We start from the raw sequence: 23,845 nt of genomic DNA on the forward strand, positions 1-23,845 counted from the left end.
ACATTTTGAATAAACCGTGTATTAAAGATAAACTAAAAACCGAAATTAATCTGTATTTGGAAAATAATGATAATGGAGAAGTGACCCCGCCCATTCTCTGGGATGCATTAAAAGCGGTGCTGAGGGGCAAAATAATAGCCATCTCCTCATACGAGAAGAGAATTAGAGAACAAAAACTCAAAACATTAGAAGAAGACTTGAAGAGACTACAGAAAGAACATGCAAAATCTCTCAAAGACGATGACAAATGTGAGATAAATAAGTTGAAAAAAGAAATCGATGAAATAAATACGCAGGAAATTCAAAAAAAGCTTCTTTTTACGAAACAACGATACTATGAGACGGGTGGGAAATCACTGAAACTTTTATCATATAGGTTAAGAAAACAGCAGGCGGACAGAACTATACATAAACTAAGAAACTCAGAAACGAATGAAATAGAAACAAATCCAGAGAGAATACAACAATGTTTCCAAATCTATTATAAATCATTATATTCACAACCGCAGAAGGGCAATGACAGTCAGATCGATGCCTTACTGACCCAGATAAAGCTTCCAAAGATCACAGATGAACAAAATGAAAAATTAATATCAAAAATAACAAAAGAAGAAATCCAGTCGGCAATTAGTAGAATGAAAGGGGGGAAGTCTCCGGGGACAGATGGCTTTCCCACGGAATGGTATAAAACAATGCAGGATCAATTAATTCCAATATTATTACAAACATTCAATTGGGTGTTGGAAAATAAAAATGCCCCTCCGTCGTGGAGGGAGGCAATGATCTCGGTCATACCTAAGGAAGGGAAAGACAAATTAGATTGTGGGAATTACCGTCCTGTAAGTCTCCTAAACAACGACTATAAATTATTCACCTCCATACTGTCTAAGCGAATAGAATTGATATTACCAGAATTAATACATAATGACCAAACCGGCTTTGTCAGACAAAGACAGACACAAGATAACATCAGGAAGACACTGCATGTTATGAGACAAATCGCACAACAAGGACAGGAGACAATGTTATTGAGTTTGGACGCTCAAAAGGCTTTTGACTCAGTCATTTGGTCATTTCTCTATAAGGTACTTGCAAAATTTGGCTTCCATACAACTATAATTGACACTCTTGCAGAACTTTATAACAAACCAACAGCTAGAATTAAACTCAATGGAAACCTAACCAGTACATTCATTCTGGAGAGAGGAACAAGACAAGGGTGTTGTATGTCGCCGCTCCTCTTCGCCTTATTTATAGAACCCATGAGTCAATTAATTAGGCAGAGGACCGATATAAAGGGAGTAACAATGACATCTGGAGAGCAAAAACTGGCCCTATTTGCTGATGATTTGTTAATAAGCATAACACAGCCCACTCAGACGCTCCCAAAACTGATGAAATTGCTAGAGGAATATGGTTTGGTTTCGGGTTATAAAATTAACATCAAAAAGACCCAAGTATTGACGTTTAACTATGATCCCCCAGCCTCAATTAAAACCAAATATAATTGGAAATGGGACACTGAGTCCATTAAATACTTGGGTGTTTTGTTACCTAGAGATTTAACAAGATTATATAGCATCAACTACGACATACTTAATTCAAAAATTAAAACAGATTTACAAAGATGGAATGTTATTCCCTTTTTAAGTTTAAGCTCCCGGATAGAATCAATCAGGATGAACATTCTACCAAGGATGTTGTACCTTTTTCAGTGTCTGCCAGTTAAAATACCAGCTAAGCAGTTTCTAGAATGGGACAGACTAATAGCGAGATATCTGTGGCAAGGAAAAAGGGCCAGAATCAAATTTAAAACGCTGCAATTAAGAAAAGAAAAGGGGGGAATGGGTCTTCCCTGCTTGCAGGATTACTATCATGCAGCCCAACTTAGACCTTTGATCTGTCTTTGCTCACCAACATACACTGCAGCCTGGAAGGAAATAGAAGGAACGATGATAAGGGGAATCCCAATAACAGCTTTACTAAGTGACTACAAACTCCAAAGAGAGCTGGACATTCCAGAAGACTCTTTGACAAGCACCATCCTCATGTCCTGGAAGGAAATAGTTCAAATTTCCAGAGCACAAAACACATCTAAAATAATGAGGTGGTGTGCCTATGATACAGACTTTGCGCCAAATAAAACTGACAGTAGATTTAAAACATGGATTACAAAAGACCTAACTACCTATTATTCATTTGTCCATAAGGGGGCATTTCAAAGTTTTGAAACCCTTCAAAAGGATCATGGTCTGGGAAGAGAGGATTTCTTTAGATACCTACAAGTGAGACACTACTTTGACAAAAACATTAAAGAGGGGTTAGGAATCGATGAATCAGGGTTCATGGGGGTCTTTTTATCATTAATTAAATCTGAATCAAGTAATAAAATTATCTCCAAATTATATAAGACCATACAACTTTCCAAACAAGATGATACAGATTATATAAAAAGCAAATGGGAAAAGGAAATAGGGGTAATAATCACACAGGAAAGCTGGGAAAGAATATGCCAACTACAATGGATCTCAACTGGGTCAAATACTTGGAGGGAGTTCTGTTGGAAAAGTATTACCAGATTTTTTATCACACCCATTCAAAAACGATATCAGGGCAGCGGGGATGCCTGTTGGAGACTATGTGGGTCTCAGGGAGCTAACCACTTCCATATTTTTTGGGACTGCCAAGTTATAAGACCTTTTTGGAAGGAGATACAGATGCATGTGGAGAATATTTTTAATGTAACCATGCCTTTGAATTGTGAAACTTTATTTTTGGGAGACATAAGGTTCGAAACGTGGAATGGAAAAGACAAAAAACTGCTGACTATACTGTTGGCAGCCAGTAAGAAATGTCTTACAAGGAAATGGTTGAAAGTAGAACCCCCCACTATCGATGACTGGATTGGGATCATCTACGAGATCTATGTTATGGAGAAGATCTCTGCCTCCCTCAAGGTTGAGAAAGAAAACTTTTATAAGATCTGGTCCAAATGGACTGAGTATGTGAAACCAATCACATCCGATTTCATGTGAACTATTTTTTTATGTGATGTAATGACTGTAAACATGGGTGCGCTCCCTGGTTTTTATTTTTTATTTTCTTTATTTTTATTTTTTATTTTTTATTTTTCTGTTAGTGTTTTCAATTACTGTTCATAAAAAATGTCGGGACAGTAGTAGGGACAGAATCATTTAAGTTTAAAGATTGAATGCATAAATGTGTATGTTGGAATACTGCTGTTCTAAATAAAAAGAGAATTTCAAAAAAAAAAAAAACCGATTAAATGAGTACACCTGTACTGCAAAACTGTAATGACTCAAATGAAACAAGTTTAAAATGTAAGAACAGATTCAACATTTATTCAAACTGTATGGCTTAAACAGTGGGATAACAGTGAAACAGCAAAAGTACCATTGTCCTTCAAGTTTTCCTAGCTTATAAAATCACAAAGTAGAAAAAAATACAACCTGATAAATAAAGAAACAGGACAAATAAATAAAAGCCATCCTTTGCACTAACTGTTTTTTTGCAGACTCTGCACATAATAGATGATGTTTGCTCCTCGTCTCTCTTTTTAAATCCAAACCAGTTCCAGATAACGGAGCTGGAGCCTCGTTTAACAACGAGCTCCTCGCTCTCAGATCCGCCTTCTGCCATGTTTGTTACACAAAAACCTCATCAACGAGAATTTATCGTTTTTACCGCGAGATGACAAATTCTTAGCGTGGGGAATTTCTTTGACGATACATCGTGAAGGGTAAAATATGGCCCATTCCTACCTTGAAGACGGCGATGGCGTAGGGGTGGGGCAGCCCCTCCATGAGCACCGTCCTCTGCTGCCCGCTGAAGTCGGCCCTCTCGATGCGGTCGCTGTACGCCTCCGTCCAGTACAGCCAGCGCTCGTCCGCCGTGATGCCGTTGGGCCAGCGCACGCCCTCCGACACGATGCAGGACACGCCGGTGCCGTCCATGGAGCCGCGGTAGACGCCGGCCGCCCGGTCCCCCCAGTCCGTCCAGAACATCAGGCTGGGGGAAGAGAGGCGGGAGAGGACGGTTAACGCCAGGGTTCAGACACACGAGCTGCTTTATCCTCACTGAGAGTGAAACATTAACTCTGACAAGCAGCGACAAGCATCAAAGAAGTCAAAGTTTCTTCTGAGGAAGAAGATAGATGTGTGTGTACATCTACAGGACTGTCTCAGAAAATTAGAATATTGTGATTTTCTGTAATGCAATTACAAAAACTAAAATGTCATACATTGTGGATTCATTACAAATCAACTGAAATATTGCAAGCCTTTTATTATTTTAATATTGCTGATCATGGTTTACAGCTTAAGAAAACTCAAATATCCTATCTCAAAAAATTTGAATATTCTGGGAATCTTAATCTTAACCTGTAAGCCATAATCAGCAATATTAAAATAATAAAAGGCTTGAAATATTTCAGTTGATTTGTAATGAATCCAGAATGTATGACATTTTTTTTTTTTTTTTTTTTTTTTTTTTTTTTTTTAAATTGCATTACAGAAAATAAAGAACTTTATCACAATATTCTAATTTTCTGAGACAGTCCTGTATGTTCATTTATAAAGCCATTCTGGGTAAAATTCTTTCTTATTTATCTTCTCTTTTAACATGGAAACAAGGAGGTTACAATCTGCTCAATGCATTTTGCATTTGGTTGTTCCGAAAATAAGAACGGAATTTGGGAAGAAAAGTTTTTAGGTTTTCAGCACCAGATGTTTGGAATAAACTTCAATCCCAACTGCATTTACCAAACCTCCTACCTGTGACTGAATTTAAAGATCTGATGAAAACAGTGGAGTTCATGTATGTATGCAAGTGTTTTCATTAATTATGTCTTTATGTCATTCATTCATGTGTTTGTTTGTTTTTTATCTTGTAATTCTGTAACTGTTGCTGCTATCTTGGGCAGGTCTCCCTTGTAAGAGAGACTCCTAACCTGGTTAAATAAAGGCTATATAATGAACATAAAACTACCTCTCTCCGGGCAGCAGGACCAGGGCTCTGGGATGCTCCAGCACCGAGGAGTTGAGCAGCGTGTGACGCAGGTCCCCGTCGGGGTTAGAAACCTGCAAACACAACACCCCGGAGACCCAGAGGTGAACCGTGAGCTGCAACGCTGGGCCTTCAGCTCATCACAGAGGACAGAAATCACAGCGGAAAAAAGCAACAGTACAACGTCACTCTTCCTCCGCCATCTAACTCCGTCTCTCAACCGTCTCTCAGCACTCTGCAGAGATTTGATGTTGGGACTTCATAAAGGCCTACGATCTTTTGTTTTATTCCCGCCCACTTGAAATCTAACCGTGATTGGTGGATTTGCCCGTCACTCTCCACACCAGAACACATAGCTTGGCCATCCCCGGTATTCGTGAACACTGCAAAAACTCAAAATCTTTAGTTAAAATGTCTAATTTTTAGTCAAACAAATCTCATTACACTTAAAACAAGTGTCATTACCAGAAAAATAACTCGTTATTTGACAATTTTCACCTTTTTCAAGTAGGTTTCACTTAAAATAAGTAGAAAAATCTGCCAGTGGAACAAGATTTTTTCTACTTATTTCAAGTGAAAATGTACTTGAAACAGGTGAAAATTGTCAAGTTATTTTTCTGGTAATGACTCTTGTTTTACGTGTAATGAGATTTTTTGACTAAAAATGAGACACTTCAACTAGAAATAAGACAAATATTCTTGGTAAGATTTTGAGTTTTTGCAGGGATCCATTCTGATTGGATTTCAGGACATGAACTTGACAGTAAACTTAATTTTAGAACATAGATGAGAGAACATCTGTTAAATATATTGTATTAAATTAAATGAGACAGAAATGAAAAATATATATTTTTTATACAATACTTTATTATTATTATCATTATTATTATTATTACTTATTTACTTACTCAAATTCTATTTGAGAGGGACCATGTGCAATTAAAAACATAAATGTAAACATTTGATGCATTACACCCGAATTAGCCTTAGGATCATTTGCATCTGGAGTCCCTTGGTACAAATAAATACAGCACAGATAAAAAACATCAAACATTATTCAAGGACATCTAACATATACTGTAGCATTTATTATTATTTCTCTTCACTTTAGGCCTCTGGAGGCAAAGAAGGCCCTGAAGGTTCCCCACTGCAGAAACCTTCGCTGATGCAACAGAAACGGCTCTCAGACCGGTGAAAAGTGAAGCTTCTGCCAGCTCAGGGCGTTAACCAATAATCCATAATAATGGTCTCTCTGATCACTTCCTGCTTCAGGCATCAGGTAACATGAACTAGTCTAAATAAGACTCTTGTTAGAGTCAAAGATTAAAGTTAGTACCGTCCCCGTTAACCGTGTCAGTCAGCTCCCTCAGTACCGTATTGGCCCGAATAGAAGAGTGTTTTTTGCATTGAAATAAGACTGAAAAAGTGGGGGTTCTAGACATTATACCCATTCACAGCACTAGATGGCGCCAGATATCTCTAAAGCGAATGCTGAACTCAACTTACCAGGCCAAATCTACGGAATAGAATAGAATAGAAGAGTATCAGGGCCAGGCAGGAGAAAAAATAAAAATTAGATTTTAGAGGAAGATTTTTTTTTTCATTATGCACTTTGAGAAAAAAGTAAAAATGTCGAGAATAATGTTGAAGTACAATTTCGAGACATTTCGACTTTATTCACAAAATTGTATTTCAACTTTATTCAAGAAATTGTATTTCAACATTAATCTCGACATTTCGACTTTTTTCTTGAAGTGCACAATGAAAAAAATCTTCTCTCGAATATTTTTTCTCCTGCCTGGCCCTAATACTCTTCTGTACAAAGCCAACCCCTGTCACAAAGAAGAAAAATCAAAAATAGCGGTAAGAAAGAAAAGAGAAGAAAATAAGAGAAGAGATAACAGAAAATGGAGAAACGTAGCGACAATCTGGCAGGTTAACCATCAGCTGAGGAGAAGTTATGATGCAAACTTCAACATGATGATTTGAATGAGGTAAAATAACAGGCTTTTTCTCTTGAATATACTGTTAAAATCATTTGTTTCAGATGTACTCTAATTATTTTCTGTCTAAAAATTTCATTTGGTTTTCAAAAAGTCTTTTTTCAAACTTGAGTCTTGAAAAAGAGGGGGTCTTATAATCAGGCCGATACGGTATTTATGAAGAGCGTCTGTCATCGTCGTCTGCTGACGTACCTCGATCTTCTGCGCTCCGGCGTCCACCCAGTAGAGCAGGCGGCTGATGGGGTCAAAGGTCAGGGCCTCCACGTTCTGCAGGTCCTTCCTCACCACCACCTCCTGACCCGTGCTGCCGTTCAGACAGAGACGCTGCGGGGGAGACGGAGGACGAGTCAGAGACGGACCACGGGCTAGAACCCTGATATAGCGGGACTGTTTTCTTCAGCTCCCGCTGAATTCCTGACCATTACCGCCCGCAACGTGTGTGTTCCACTCCCTCCCGCTCCCGAAAACTCAAGAGAACGCAAGAGAAATGTCCTGGACAAATCTATCTGATTTAATGTTAACGTCATCATTGTGGAGCTTGATGGATGATTGATGGATGATTGACAGTTCATAGGTCACCTGACCGAAAGTTAGATGCAAATCCATTATTATCATCATCATCCACAAGCTATTTTGCCTTTCGTGCATCAATTATGTGATTGAGGTTATAGCAATGAGGCTGTGAGTGGCTCAAATAACACTAATAAATAACATAAAACAAACAAAGTTAACGAATAAAACAAATTAGTTTAACAAATGAATCGCTTGGCCATTATATTGCTGTGGAGGAAGAGAATGTTTCTGACCGACTGAGGTTCCAATCCCTGCGTCTCTTCCAAGATGCTCCACAGACACTAAACACAGTTTCTCCAAATATCTGACTTGCTTTGTCTTTGTCTTGTAAAGACTTTGTTGGAGGTTTATTTTCCACGTCATTGATTTCCATCTTGTCGCTAGGCTACATCCAGATCCTGCAGTGTTCTTTTTAGCCGCCCGCAGCAAAGTTCAAACCGCCCGCTCCCGCCAGACCCAATCCCAACGCATCCCTCTACCACGGGCCCTGGACGGTGAGAGAAACCTGGAAATGCAAAAGCATCATCACTGCGCGCTGAGCGCCGGAGCCAGGAGGAGGGCGTCACCTCCATCACCTCCTCCATCACCTCCTCCATCATCTCCTCCCTCACCTCCTCCATCACCTCCTCCATCACCTCCTCCATCACCTCTTCCATCACCTCCTCCATCACCTCCTCCATCACCTCCTCCATCACCTCCTCCCTCACCTCCTCCCTCACCTCCTCCCTCACCTCCTCCCTCACCTCCTCCATCACCTCCTCCCTCACCTCCTCCATCACCTCCTCCCTCACCTCCTCCATCACCTCCTCCATCACCTCCTCCCTCACCTCCTCCATCACCTCCTCCATCACCTCCTCCATCACCTCCTCCATCACCTCCTCCATCACCTCCTCCATCACCTCCTCCCTCCCGCTGCCCCAGAACCCCTGCAGTTGATGTAACGGATGACGCCATCAACTTCCTGCTCCACACAGCCCCCGCCCCGCTGGACTGTGGGGGGGGTTTGGGGGACTATGGGAGGCCGCACTTAGGGTTCAGCACCACAGGCCCCCCCAGCGTGACCCCCCTGGGGTCACTCACCAAGCTGAGTGACCCCAGACTGAACCCTGATCCCTGCAGATGGTCCTCAGCTTCCTGACTCTCTTCTGTGCATGTTTGCAGGCCAGAGCTTCAGGAGCTGCACACTGACCTGCAGTCCCCCCTCTGATCATCCCACTGCTGCTTCCACCTGTCTGTATGGATGGAGGTAGATGCCCTGACCACCTCAGTGTCTGCTGTCTACATCTGCTTATATATTCATCCCTGTAGTGCATTCACTAGCCATTGTAACTGTGTCTCTCCTTTCTCTGTTCTTCATTCTCTCTGTCTGTTTTCTCTTTTCCTGCTCTGTCCAGCTGGTCTCCAGCAGGAGGTTCCCCCTTATGATCCAGGTCCTGGTTTCTTTTTTTTTGTTAGTTCATCTCTGCGCTGCTGAAAAGTCAGCTGGAGCCGTGACTCGTGAGCAGCTATGAAGAGACAGAGCTCCTGGTAGATCTGGTCGTTCCTTATCTCCGTCTAGATCCCTTTTTAATTCTCTCCTCAGCACCAGGTTTATGAACATCTGACCCTCAGAGTTGGATCATGAAACAGACTTTTGCTGCCGTTGCTGGTTGAATAAAATGAACCAGAATCCGTCAGAGTCTCTTTCTCTGATTTCCTCCTCCTGACTCAGACGTCTGACTCCAACCCCCCGACCAATCAGTGGCCTGTAGAGTGATGATGTCAGATACAGCCGACTCAGCAGCTTAGAACCTCAGCAGAATAGTTACAGAAAAAGTATCTACTCGGTAGTTAGACCCCTAGTGGAGAAGACCGAGGCGAGTCTAGTGGGGCTGAGTAGGTACTAGTGGAAAAGCTCCATAAGGAGCAGCCGGAGGAAGCAGAGCAGCATGTGACCCCCCCCCCCCACTGACCTGGATGGTGTCCAGTGAGATGTCGGCCCAGTACAGACAGTTCCAGTCGTAGTCGAAGTCCAGAGCCACGGCCTCCCGCAGGCCGGCCAGCGGCAGCGCCTGGTCGGCCCCCGTGGCCAGGTCGTAGCGGTGGATGGAGTTCCTCACGGCGTACAGGATGAACTCGTTGCTCTCTGCAAAACACACGCAGGACGACAACAGGATGAACCGTCATCCAGGGTTCTGGCAGCATCTGAGCTGCTGCTCTTCTGTTCACAGAGACAGAGAACGTTACGCCTACTCGACCCCTCCGTCACTGGGCCACGCCCACATTAAAGCCCGCTCGCCTCAGAAACCTGCGTGAGCTGCATCCCCTCTCTGAACTTTAACTGTTGAGCGTTTGATTGTACCGGCTGAGCTCTCCTGTGTCCCCCAGCGGCGCTGGGAGTGTCTGTACAAGGACATATCTGAGGAAAGATCGGAGCAATCCACGGTTCACAGTCCATGTACCCAGAGCAGGGTTCCTACACATGTTTCAAGGTCAAATTCAAGCACTTTTCAAGCACTTTCAAGGGCAATTTTCAAAATGTTCAAGCACCTTATCGCTGGGGTCAAATATCTACAGGAATATATATATTAATAATTGTTTTTTCCGCTTTTTATCACAATTATGTACATTGTATCGTGCTTTAAACATCTACAGGACTGTCTCAGAAAATTTGAATCTTGTGATAAAGTTCTTTATTTTCTGTAATGCAATTAAAAAAAAAAAACTGTCATACATTCTGGATTCATTACAAATCAACTGAAATATTGCAAGCCTTTTATTATTTTAATATTGCTGATTATGGCTTACAGTTTAAGATTAAGATTCCCAGAATATTCTAATTTATTTAGATAGGATATTTGAGTTTTCTTAAACTGTAAACCATGATCAGCAATATTAAAATAATAAAAGGCTTGCAATATTTCAGTTGATTTGTAATGAATCCAGAATGTATGACAGTTTTGTTTTTGTGATTGCATTACAGAAAATCACAATATTCTAATTTTCTGAGACAGTCCTGTATATTAATAATTATTTTTTCCGCTTTCTGTCACAATTCTGTACATTGTATTGTGCTGTAAACATCTAGTTATGTTTCATCTTACTGATTTTATTTCTCCTTGTAATAACTAAACTATACAGTCTGATCTCAATTTTGTGAAATTATAATTTCAAGCACTTAGACTAAAATCAAGCACATTTCAGGCCTTGAAAACACGACATTGAAATTCAAGCACTTTCAAGCCCCCGTAGGAACCTGCCAGAGGCGCCTCTTACCAACCGGCATAGCAGGCAAATGTAAACAGAAGCCCTGCCCCGAGGGCCTTCTGGAAGAACCCCAACAGAGCAGTGACAACGACAGTGGTTAGCTGGGGGAAAACTCCCTAAAGGAGCCCCGCCCCGACATCGCCCTCTCTCAGAAACCCTGGATTTACACCGAAAACGTCAGAAATGGCCTGTGGAGGTTCGGGACGCCTGCATCGCTGCTTGCCAACGTCTGCCGATGCCTGCAGTGGTGGGGCTTTCAAGCTGCGCTGCAGAACTGGAGGGAACAGTGTATATAGCTTATATATATCTATATATAGCTGCACATCTACAGTTTCCTATTTCACCATGGATCACACTTTGGGAAGTCTTCTTTATATTTTAGCGTTCAGAACCGTTGGTCCCGGTGAAGCTGCAGTCTGTCTGCGGTGAACACTGACACACCGGGTCCCAGCGGATTTGTTCATGATGTTTAAAGGGGACCTATTATGGCATCTAATACCTATTTTAAACAGGCCTTGAAGGTGTTAAAAACAAGCTTTTGATTGTTTGTGCTAAATAAATTCATGACTATCATCCCGGTCTCTAACCTCATTATCTATGCAGGATTCTGAGTGGGCGGGGCTATGATAATGAGGCTCTGTGCTGATTGGCTGCCTGAATGACGCGATACACCGCTACGAAAAAATGGCGGAAGCGAGGGTTCGAGGTGCTCGTCCCAGCAGGACACGGTTCAGCTCCCGAGTCCTGCAGACTGGTTACCTCCAACGGGACAGGGCAGCATCTCTCCGTCCAGCCTGGACTCCACGTCTCCTCCGCTGCAGCTGTCTCCTGGAACCTTCCTGTACCTGCAACACAGTTCACTCTGCTCAGCCGCACGCCCACCGTACAAACCTCAGTCAGTCATGGAGGCCGCGTGCTGCTCAGAGCAACCGCTGCAACCAGACCATCATCTCAAAGTAAGGAAGGAGGGCATTTCTGAAGACACTATTTTAAATATACAGGACTAGTCTCAGAATATTAGAATATTGGGATTTTCTGTTATGCAATTACAAAAATAATGTCATACATTCTGGATTCATTATAAATCAACTGAAATATTGCAAGCCTTTTATTATTTTAATATTGCTGATCATGGCTTACAGTTTAAGAAAACTCAAATATCCTATCTCAAAAAATTAGAATATTCTGGGAATCTTAATCTTAAACTGTAAACCATGATCAGCAATATTAAAATAATAAAAGGCTTGCAATATTTCAGTTGATTTGTAATGAATCCAGAATGTATGACATTTTTGTTTTTTTAATTGCATTACAGAAAATAAAGAACTTTATCACAATATTCTAATTTTCTGAGACAGTCCTGGATAGATAGATAGATAGATAGATAGATAGATAGATAGATAGATAGATAGATAGATAGATAGATAGATAGATAGATAGATAGATAGATAGATAGATAGATAGATAGATAGATAGATAGATAGATAGATAGATAGATAGATAGATAGATAGATAGATAGATAGATAGATAGATAGATAGATAGATAGATAGATAGATAGATAGATAGATAGATCACTTTTTCACACAAGGCCATGTAGGTTTGGATTTTTCTTTCCCCTTAATAATAAAAACCTACATTTTGTGTTTACTTGTGTTATCTTTGTCTAATATTTAAATTTGTTTGATGATCTGAAACATTTAAGTGCGACAAACATGCAAAAAAATAAGAAAATCAGGAAGGGGACAAACACCTTTTCACACAGCTGTACATACATATGAGGAGAAAACTAACTAAGCCAGCGGGCGGTGTGATTTACCCTTTACTGCGGCGGTACGTGGTCCCGACAGGACAGGGAACCGGAGGAGCGTACAGGTCCCCCAGGAACTCGGGGTCGGGGACACACACCTGGAGGGACAGGTCTTTGTTCAGCTTGAAGCCGTAGTCGCTGGAGGGAGAGAGGAGAACCGGGTCAGCAGCAGAACCCTGCAGTCATGTGACGGGTCATGTGACGGGTCATGTGACGGGTCGTGTGGGCGGTCCTACCACTCGTAGTCCTGGCGCGAGCAGGAGCAGTTGCTGACGGTCACGGGCCTGTCGAAGTCCTCCCCGTTGAAGCAGGTGGCGTGAGGAGCTCGTCTCTTAAACGTCACCTCCCGCCCCAGCAGACACTCGTTCCCGCTCTCGTCTGACGGGGACCAGCGCTTGTAGTCGGCCTCGGAGCAGGGGACACCTGCAGAACCAGCAGGGTGTCAACGGAGCCGGGACGGGTCAGCGGCAGATCTGCTTCACTGACTGTGTTTCCATGCATCAATAACCCTTTTAAAACCAGAATATTGGCAATAACCCGAATTTGCACGGCCATGTAAACACCAATAACCCCTTTGAATAACCGGAATTTGCTCATATTCAGGTTTTTAAAAACCCGATATGAGCCCTGGGTTACTCCTTTTAAAACCTGAATATTGGGTCATGTAAACACCAAACGGAATATCCCCATCAAACGGAACAGGAATTTGTTTTCTGCACATGCTCTGTTCACAAGGAATCCTGGTCTTTTGAGCAGTGATGCACCGAAATGAAAATTTGTGGCCGAAACCGAAAATAATAATAAACACTTGGCCGAATACCGAACAATACCGAACATGGTTCTTCTCAGTTTTTCATTTATTTTGCCAATTTTTTCACCATTGCATAAATCAAATAAATTTGATTTAGGCATGCTTTTAAAAGAAACAAATCTTTTACAAAATTACAAGGTAGAAAACATTTGTTGAACATAAAAAACTGAACATTTTTTAATTTCCCAGCATTTCTTAAATATTCCAGCAGACATTATACCAGCAAAGAACAATAACTTAAAATAAATAGATTAGCAAAATATTTTTTTTGGCTATCTTTGAGCTTACGTTAGGCTTAACTGACTGAACATTGTAACATAGGCCTTAAAACAATAAAAATGCATTAAAGCGCTCAGGGTTTTTATATCATTTCAAATGATAAATCAAACTTGTAGCTGAAAGACTTTGCAGATGTGCCCCCTCTAGATATTTGAGCAGAACATTCATTGCAAACAGCCATTGTTGTATTATTCTGTGCCACTCTAAAATACTTCCACACTGCTGACATGTTTGCACCACTTCACTCCACGCTCTTCGCTGTTTGATTTCGTCATCTAAACGCACCTGTAATAGATTGATTTATGTTGCTTTGGTTCCACCTGCTGGTGAATGTAAGTTAAATTCTTATGTGGTTAGGTTTTGGTCGGCCAACGACTTATGTGGTGTGCAACAGTTACGGAGCGGCCAATCTATTTCCTTATATTACAACGCCATTATTAATTGTTCGGTTTTTTTCCCACTTATTCCACCGAACACCGAAAGTGTTTTTTTGCCATTTTCGGCCGAACAATTTCGGTTACAGAACAATCGTTGCATCACTACTTTTGAGTCCAGGAAGTTCTTCTAAACACGGAGAAACACAAGACCAGGAGGAGACTAATCACTTCATAAATGTAATGAAGGATATGAACATTTCTGCATTTGTAGACGGTAGAAAGTACCGGGATAGAAGATTTACAAGAAGGTGAGAGAAAAGTTGCGCGAAGCAGCATTTGTTTTGAATTTGGATACAGGAAGAAGAAGCAGAAATTACGGGAATTGAGTCACCACGTTCTCCGAGCGTGGCGCTGGTTTGATCCAGATATCCCCAATGATTAATTACCATGTAAACGGAATATTCTGAATGTTTCAGTAACCGGAATATTAGCAATAACCTGAATTTTGACTGATGTAAACGTAGTGAGTGTCTAACGGTCCACTGTAAACCCGCCTGGTTGTGTAACGGTTCCTGCAGACCGTCATGGATCAGTGAGGTGTCTTGTTCCTCATCAGGTAAACTTACACGAAGCAGTTCATTCATGTATTTATTGATTAGGGGCGTGTTCTTCACAGACATGTTTTATGACCTCTGAGCTGTGATTAAAGACAGATCATCTGATGTAGGGCTTTAACGATTCCTCGAATAATTTGAGTAATTCGATTACAAAAAATGATCGAGGGATTTTCTCTGCTTCGAGGAATCGTTTAATTTCTTTTTTTTATTTCTTTATTTCTTTATTTTTTATTTATTTCGTTTAATTTCACCAGCTCAAACCATTGTATTTCGACCGGACTATATTTAATGCGGCACAACACGCTGACGCTGCGCACGTTAAGGAAGAGATAGATATGTTTGATATGTTTGTTTTGTAACATGCCATGCTCAGGCAATGAGTCTGCAATGGCCCAGACGGGAGACACATGTAGCTCAGTGCTTAACTTTTATTTTTAATCCACTCTATATTATTCTGGTCCGTTCTCCTATATGTTCCCCCTCTAAAGCCAAAATTATTGTTCCGTGTTAAATCTACGCCGTAGCCTACGCCGTATCTACGGCGTAGGCTCTGCGTTGTTGTAACGCGGAACCATAAATCAGCCTTCACCCGGTACATACATAGGTTTCTCTAAACATCTGTCCCCGCTACAGTTTTAACTAAAAGAAAATGTTCTCCAATACAGCAGATCTCATAATTTTATTTTGAACACTGCCAAAACTCTAATTTAAAACTTAACTAGAATTTAAATTAGCTTGACACAAATGAAAGTTCAATTGAAACACGTGGGAAAACACCTAACCTTTTAAGTGATGTGTGTTATCAGGTGTAATGGCATTTTTAGGTTAGAAATAAGAAAATTTCTTGTTAAGATCCTTAGTTTTTTGAGTGAATAAGTGAATTTGGTCGACTGGTGTAAATTCAGGGTTTTTAAATGCACAGCCTTGAACCTACTGGATTATATAATTTAGTCTTAGTGATGTCAATTAACATCTACAGTAACATCTTATGTATATTTATAATTGCTCTTTAACTTTAACTAACTTTTATCCGATTACTCGTTTAATCGATGGAATTTTCAGTAGAATACTGGATTACTAAAATATTGGATAGCTGCAGCTCTAATCTGATGGATCATTGATTTCCCTAACAGACCACCATGACTGGTTGTGGTTGGTCTGGAGATGTGCGGGTGCAGCTTGGAAGGAGCTGGGGTCTGAAGGTCCAGACGTCCACCTACCCAGCACGTCTGAAGTGTTGACCTGCAGGATGAGCCAGCTGTGTTTCTGCTCGGCGTAGGAGCCGAAGATGGTGAAGATGGTGCTCTTCTCCCCAGGCTCCGTCAGGAGCTGGTAGACATACACTTCCTTGTCGGAGAACTGGAACTCAGTCCAGGTCTCGCCTTCATTGGTGCTAAACCTGACGGGGAGACGGCAGATATTCAGAGTTAGCCACCAGGATGTTCAGAGAGTCTCCAGCCAACGGCAGGAAGCGGTTTCCTCTTGTGGAGAGGGATCACCAGGGCCAGCAGGACGTACCTGAGATGTTTGGTGGAGCCTCCCTGAGCGATGGCCATCAGCACACCTCCATGGTCCCCCCAGGTGTAGAAATGAGGACCTGCCAGCGCCTGCAAACCAGGAGACCAGGACAAGGAACTGTCACCAAAACACACGTCTGTAACGTTGATCTCTGCAAGAACTCAACTCCTGCAGCAGGTACCATGGACCTGACCTCGAGGTTAGAGGTCCGGACCTCTAACCCCGAGGACTTGAGGGTCCAGAGGTCCAGACCTCTAACCCCGAGGACTTGAGGGTCCAGACCTCTAACCCCGAGGACTAGGGATGTCCCGATCAGGTTTTTTTGCCCCCGAGTCCGAGTCCGAGTCCTTTGATTATGAGGACTTGCCGATACCGAGTCCCGATCCGATACTTTTATAAAACAATAAAAAATGAAGGAGAAAAGAAAATTATGCAGGATGACCCTTTTATTATATTTTAACATGTGTACTGTAAACTGAGCACATAGGAGGTAGGCAGCTTGAACATTCTTAAGTCAGTATAAAAAAATGTTATTTTCTTTTTCTTTCTTTTTCTTTTTTTTTTAAGCATAGGGCTGCTTCAGCTTCAAAACAAACAGGCGTGCTCTGCGCGCATGCGGTGTATGGCTGCCGCTCCGAGCCCACTACTCCACGTGTGCGTTGATTTATGGTCCCGCGTCACACCAACGCAGAGCCTTCCGCGACGCGGAACCATAATGTCGGCGCCGCAGCTCCGCTTCAGTCCTGGGGCCTCATCTATAAAGCTTGCTTGCGCAGAAAAAGCGCCTGAAAGTTGCGGAAGCCACCATCTACGCAAAGCCTCGGATCTAAAAAGAAAAAACTAACCGATGGCTGCCGCTCCAAGCCCACTACTCCACGCCGAAGAGGAAAAAAGAAAGTGTTCTGATTAAAATAAGGAAAGTTGGACTACCGTATATAACAAATGCGTTCATAAGGATAAAGTTTAAAAAAAAATAAAATTTAAAGAAATTGTCTCTTCTCCCCGTGTGTGTCTGCCTGTCGTGCACGGGTACTTGGGCGCATGTTGTTTACTTTCAAGCCGGAATTATGGTTCTGCGTCACACCAACGCAGAGCCTACGCCGTAGGGTCGGGCGTAGGGTGCGCGTCGCCGCGAACCCTACGCTGTAGACTCTGCGTCGGTGCGACGCGGAACCATAAATCAACGCACACGTGGATGTCGGCGCCAGTGAGTATTTTCACCGGACATTTTGAACGGAGAGATTATAAAATACCGGACTTCGGCATATTTTACCGGACAAAGTCCGGCAATTACCGGACAACGGAAACCCTGATATATATATATATCCGATTCCTGATCGGCTCATAACGTCCGAGTCCGGATCGAGTCTGCAATCACGTGATCGGCCCCGATTTCCGATCACGTGATCGGATCGGGACAACTCTACCGAGGACTTGAGGGTCCAGACCTCTAACCCCGAGGACTTTAGGGTTCAGAGGTCTGGACCTCTGAACCCTGGCTGGTCCGCTGTGACGGGTCAGCGGCGGGTCAGCTGGTTCTGGACTGACCTCTCTCCAGCGAGCTCCAGCGCTGCTCGTCACGTACACGTTGGGTTTGTTGGCCAAGTTCCTGCCTACAGATCCTGCAACCACAAGACCAGAAGCTGTTACACCACACACCACAGACACACACACACACACACACACACCCCACCACCAACACACACACACACACACCACATCAGACAAACACACCACACACACACACACCACACACACACACACCACACACACCACACACACCACACACCACACACCACACACCCACACACACACACACACACACACACACACACACACACACGCTAACAACACCAACACCTATTGTATCTGTAGGAATTATATTATTTTCTTTCTTTCTTTCTTTCTTTCTACGAAAGGAGGGCCTTTTTTCCCCCTAAACGTGCCCAAAAAGTCACCAAATGTTGCACCAAGCCAGGCCTGGTGAACAATGTGATATTTAATGGTTTGCATTAATGGGCGTGGCCTAATGGCTCAACAGCGCCCCCTAGAAAACTTTGTGCCTCAAGCCCCACAATACAGTTTGACGTACATGCACGAAAATCGGTACACACCTGTATCATGTCACAACTTAAAGAAAAGTCTCTTGGCGCCATGGCCGAAACCCAACAGGAAGTCGGCCATTTTGAATTAATCGTATAATTTTGGCGCAATTTCTACCATTCCTTCGGCCGTTAATACGGCCCGAACCGTAACGTGCACCCAGGTGTGTTATACATCAAAATGTGTGTCTCCATCCTGCGAGAATGGGCATTACTTTCCTCAGTCAAAAGCGTTACTGTGGCAACGATAGACGCCAAAAAGCGCGCCCCCCTTCCACTGATTGGTCCATATTTGATAGTCCCTATTTTCTGCCATAACATTTGAATGGTTTGACATAAAGACTCGTGGGTGGAGTCATCGGACTCGGTATTGAGTCCTTGAACATAATTGGTGCAAACTAGCCCCGCCCCTTCTTCTGATTGGTCGATATCTGATAGTTCCTACTTTCTGCCATAACTTTTGAATGGTTTGATATAGAGAGTCGTGGGTGGTTTCATCCACTAAATGTCCAGTTCTGAAGAATCTACATGCAAGTCATACAAGCTTCCACTGCAGCCTGAACGTGCACAAGGGTGCGAGGGCCCGTTCATCGCTGCTTGCAGCTTTAATTCTTTCTGTGTGTGAACATAAAACTCCTCTGGATCTGGGGGTTTGTGGGCGTCTGTGTTCCCACCTGTGGCCATGATGAGTCCCGGGGCCGAGTCCTTGGAGAGGATGGTCATCCTCCTCAGCTGGATGTTGAACAGCTGGCTCCAGCGCTGGGCCAGGTGGAGGGAGCAGCCTTTACTGAGCTGAGAGGGAGGAGAGACACTCAGATGAATGAGGGGAGCTGCGTGTGCGAGCCCCGGGGCTCCGCTGGAGGAGCCTCCCCGGCGTACCTGACAGTCCACGGTTCCCCCCAGGCTGTCGGCCACCGGCGGCTGCAGCAGCTCCCACGTCCCGCCCTTGTCGAAGGTGATGACGGAGCGCATGTTGTCCTCGCTGACGGAGCCGTTGATGAGGGTGGCAATGAAGACGCCGCGCAGCCCCTCCACGCGGTGCAGGTCCGCAAACGGCTCGCTGGCAAAGTACCTGCAACAGGGAGGACCCGTCACCCCCTGGACTCGCCCTGGAAGCTGCTCGTGTGTGTGTGTTTAATTGTTTCATTAGGATCCCCATTAGCTACAGCATGACTGCAGCTATTCCTCCTGGGGTCCGCCAACATTTTAAAATAATACAGTACTAAACATAACATAATAAAAGCAAACCAAATACATTTCCACTAGATCAGGGGTCGGCAACCCGCGGCTCTAGAGCTCTAGAGTCTCTTTAGCGCCGCCCTAGAGCTTTTTCAAAAATGTTTGACCATTTTTTTTCCTCTTTTTTTTTTCGACTTTTTCCTCGACATTTCGACTTTTTTCTCGAAAGTTTGACTTTTTTCTCGAAATTTTGACTTTCTTCTCAAAATTTTGACTTTCTTCTCAAAATTTTGACTTTTTTTCTCAAAATTTTGACTTTTTTTCTCAAAATTTTGAATTTTTTTCTCGAAATTTTGAATTTTTTTCTCGAAATTTTGACTTTTTCCTCAACATTTTGACTTTTTCCTCTAAATTTTGACTTTTTCCTCGAAATTTTGACTTTTCTCGACATTTCAACTTTTTTTTCAACATTTTTACTTTTTTCTCAACATTTTTACTTTTTTCTCAACATTTCGACTTTTTTCTCGAGATTGTAGTTCAACATTATCTTGACATTTCGACTTTTTTCTCGAAATTTTTACTGTTTCTTTGACATTTCGACTTTTTTTTCAACATTTCTCCTTTCGCCATTTGCCTTCATTCTAAGGCTTATACAAGACTTTTCACTTTTTCCAATATGGCTCTTTCAACATTTTGGGTTGCCGACTCCTGCACTTGATAAAGAGAATATCAAATTAAAAATACTCTGCGAGAGAGAGTGAGTGTGAGTGTGAGTGTGAGTGTGAGTGTGAGTGTGTGTGTGTGTGTGTGTGTGTGTGTGTGTGAGAGAGTGTGTGAGTGTGAGACCTGATGAGTGTGTTGCTGGCCGATCCTTCAGGACTGTAGTACAGCACGTTCTCCAGGGACAGAGAGAAGGACAGCCCCTCCGTGTCGGAGATGTAGAGGTGTGTGCTGTTGTTCCGGTGGTTCACGCACACAAACACCTGGTCCTCCGACGCGTCAGCGATGTAGTACTCCTGGTGGAGAGACGGGGGGGGAGAGACGGGGCATCAGAGTCCAGACGCGTTACTGCTGAGGTAAAGACCCCCCGGCCGACGCTCGGGCATCTTTATTCTGCACAAATCAAACCACCTGCTACACAGTGGCCGTGTTGGCGGACATCAGCACCAGTGTTGTGCCAGTTCCTACTTCTCATCAACTAGTTCAAAGTTCAGTTCACATGATTCAAAAGTGAACAGTTCACGTTCATAGTTCACCATTTTCACTTTGAACTAGTTCAAATTCAGTTCCCCCTATCCTAAAACTGTTCACTAAACAATCATGTATTGTCCTCGTGGCTTTTCAACTTTACTCAGGGCTGTAAATCTCCAACAATGTAGTCCATTATCAGTGTTTCTGTTGCAGGTAAATCCTCCCCCTGAAGGAGCAGCAGGGACTGGGGTTGTTTGGGGCTGTTGGGTCTTCTTGGTCTTTCCTGATCACTTTGTTTGATTGTCAAGGACTTGCAGATATTTTCTCACACTGGACGGATGCTTTAACTCCACATGACGTTTTAAATGTGAAGTTGACGAGGCAGACGCTCAGACTAGTTTTCTCAGCACAGGTGGACATCATTTCCACAGAAAGGTTAGACTTTTTTTTTTACCGTCGGACTCTTTGGGAGACGATGTGTAAAATTCCAGCAGATAATGATAAGGATCATCATCTGCATCTGCATCGTCTCTCTCTTCACTGGTCATGTAAAGATGCACCGGGCTCGGACCGCTGCTGGTGTGCACTGCATTGTGGGTAATGTAGTGTGAAGAGTATTTTAAATGTGTGTGCCGCCCGCTGAACAATCTGAACAGTTCAAATTCCAGTTCGTGATCTGCAGAATTAACAAGTTCACGTTCAAGTTCTTTATTTGCAAATATGTTGCATTCAGTTCAACGTTCTCACAGAAATGAACGTGTTCAATGAACGCGTTTCCTAAATGACGATGAAAGAGGGTGAATATAAAGCTTCCGACCTCGACAATGACATAAAGAGTCGATGTTGGAAGAAGTGTTATGGAAATGTGTGTCTGTATGTATGGGTGAAAACTCACTGTGATGGGGTGTCGGGTCCTGAACTGAGCTGATTTCATGGGCTGGCGGTTGTAGGACACCCAGAGCTGGACGGACGAAGGATCGTGGCTGCCAAACTGTTTCTGCAGCAACAGACAGAGGACACAGAAGACGGTTATATCCCAGTTCTGAGCCGTTCCGGTCTGGAGAAGACACCCAGATCCCGGCTGTCATGGAAGAAACCTTAACCAGCACAAAACGGTGACAAAAGCTGTGAGGAAACGAGCTGGAACACTGGGGAGGACACAAGCGGTGGGTTCACCTGCTGGGGGGATGTTTCTGTCCTAACGCACAAGACCCAACCCATTATATGAAGACTTTATGTTACCAGATTTAAAAAGTACCAGTCAGCTTGTAAAATGCTGCACATGCACACATCTATGTAAAAGTCAACCTGCAGAAGGACCCATGTGGACGGTCCTCACACGTTTAACAGCGCTGGTCTGAAGGTTCCTCAAAAAAAAAGGAAGGAAGAAAAATCCAACCAGAGCAGCTCTGTGTTTTGGTTCTCTATAGCTTTAGATTGGTGTTTTGTTCCTCTACAACTTGAGGCTCGTGTTTTGGTCCTCTACAGATTGAGGTTCGTGTTTTGGTCCTCTACAACTTGAGGCTCGTGTTCTGGTCCTCTAGAGATTGAGGCTCGTGTTCTGGTCCTCTAGAGATTGAGGCTCGTGTTTTGGTCCTCTAGAGATTGAGGCTCGTGTTTTGGTCCTCTAGAGATTGAGGCTCGTGTTTTGGTCCTCTACAGATTGAGGCTCGTGTTTTGGTCCTCTACAGATTGAGGCTCGTGTTCTGGTCCTCTACAGATTGAGGCTCGTGTTCTGGTCCTCTACAGATTGAGGCTCGTGTTCTGGTCCTCTACAGATTGAGGCTCGTGTTCTGGTCCTCTACAGATTGAGGCTCGTGTTCTGGTCCTCTACAGATTGAGGCTCGTGTTCTGGTCCTCTACAGATTGAGGCTCGTGTTTTGGTCCTCTAGAGATTGAGGCTCGTGTTTTGGTCCTCTAGAGATTGAGGCTCGTGTTTTGGTCCTCTAGAGATTGAGGCTCGTGTTTTGGTCCTCTACAGATTGAGGCTCGTGTTTTGGTCCTCTACAGATTGAGGCTCGTGTTCTGGTCCTCTACAGATTGAGGCTCGTGTTTTGGTCCTCTAGAGATTGAGGCTCGTGTTTTGGTCCTCTAGAGATTGAGGCTCGTGTTTTGGTCCTCTACAGATTGAGGCTCGTGTTCCGGTCCTCTACAGATTGAGGCTCGTGTTCTGGTCCTCTAGAGATTGAGGCTCGTGTTCTGGTCCTCTAGAGATTGAGGTTCGTGTTTTGGTCCTCTAGAGCTAGAGGCTCGTGTTTTGGTCCTCTAGAGATTGAGGCTCGTGTTTTGGTCCTCTAGAGATTGAGGCTCGTGTTTTGGTCCTCCAGAGCTTGAGGTTCGTGTTTTGGTCCTCTAGAGATTGAGGCTCGTGTTTTGGTCCTCCAGAGCTTGAGGTTCGTGTTTTGGTCCTCTAGAGCTAGAGGTTTGTGTTTTGGTCCTCTAGACCAGTGTTTCCCAACCCTGGTCCTTGGGACCCCCTGTCCTGCATGTTTTAGATGTTTCCCTGCACAGACAGTCCTGATTGAATCAATGGTCCTCATCAGCTTGTCACCCAGGTCTGCACATCTCTGTTGATGACACAGGTGTGCTGAACCAGGGAAACATGCTGGATAGGTGCTCTCGAGGACCAGGGTTGGGAAACACTGCTCTACATCTTGAGGGTGGTGTTTTGGTCCTCTACAGCTGCAGCTCCATGTTTTGGTCATCTACATCTTGAGGGTGGTGTTTTGGTTCTCTACATCTTGAGGGTGGTGTTTTGGTCCTCTATAGCAGCAGCCTGGTGTTTTAGGGGAATCAAAACCAGGAGAGGGACAGGTGAGCTTTAGACAACAGTGAACTCCATCAGACAGAAATTTAGAGGACAGAGCCACACAAAAACGTGTCTTGTCCAGAATAATCCAACTTTGGGAGACTTTCTCTCTGTCAGACATTGTAAATTCTACTTGCACCACCAGAAGAGCAACACTAAGAACACAACACGAATGACATCTGCAGTCAGTTGGGTGTGTGGTGGTGTGAGTTCTCACGTTCCGGTTCTGTCTGATCCTCATATGACGACCACATGTGTCAGCGCTCATGGAGCAGAATTTCAGTCAAAATGTACAAAAATGTCAGA

At 43.4% G+C, this 23,845-nt stretch overlaps 1 protein-coding gene across 2 annotated transcripts in view; it reads right to left on the reverse strand.

Moving 5' to 3' along the window:
* sorl1 (sortilin-related receptor, L(DLR class) A repeats containing) overlaps positions 1–23,845 on the reverse strand; it is a 184,573-nt gene that overhangs the window by 106,015 nt on the left and 54,713 nt on the right. For both annotated transcript variants that reach the window (XM_061718703.1, XM_061718704.1), the window contains 14 exons: positions 21,626–21,727; positions 20,386–20,555; positions 19,240–19,432; positions 19,035–19,152; positions 17,807–17,880; positions 16,259–16,347; positions 15,961–16,139; positions 12,893–13,079; positions 12,666–12,794; positions 11,607–11,692; positions 9,554–9,726; positions 7,221–7,352; positions 5,008–5,099; positions 3,783–4,029 (listed from right to left, as the gene is read on the reverse strand). In XM_061718703.1, coding sequence (XP_061574687.1) covers positions 3,783–4,029; positions 5,008–5,099; positions 7,221–7,352; positions 9,554–9,726; positions 11,607–11,692; positions 12,666–12,794; positions 12,893–13,079; positions 15,961–16,139; positions 16,259–16,347; positions 17,807–17,880; positions 19,035–19,152; positions 19,240–19,432; positions 20,386–20,555; positions 21,626–21,727 — 1,971 coding nt within the window. The remainder of the gene's footprint in view (positions 1–3,782; positions 4,030–5,007; positions 5,100–7,220; positions 7,353–9,553; positions 9,727–11,606; positions 11,693–12,665; positions 12,795–12,892; positions 13,080–15,960; positions 16,140–16,258; positions 16,348–17,806; positions 17,881–19,034; positions 19,153–19,239; positions 19,433–20,385; positions 20,556–21,625; positions 21,728–23,845) is intronic.

The sequence above is a fragment of the Cololabis saira genome, chromosome 4 (genome assembly GCF_033807715.1).
Source record: "Cololabis saira isolate AMF1-May2022 chromosome 4, fColSai1.1, whole genome shotgun sequence".
NCBI classification, from domain to species: domain Eukaryota; kingdom Metazoa; phylum Chordata; class Actinopteri; order Beloniformes; family Belonidae; genus Cololabis; species Cololabis saira.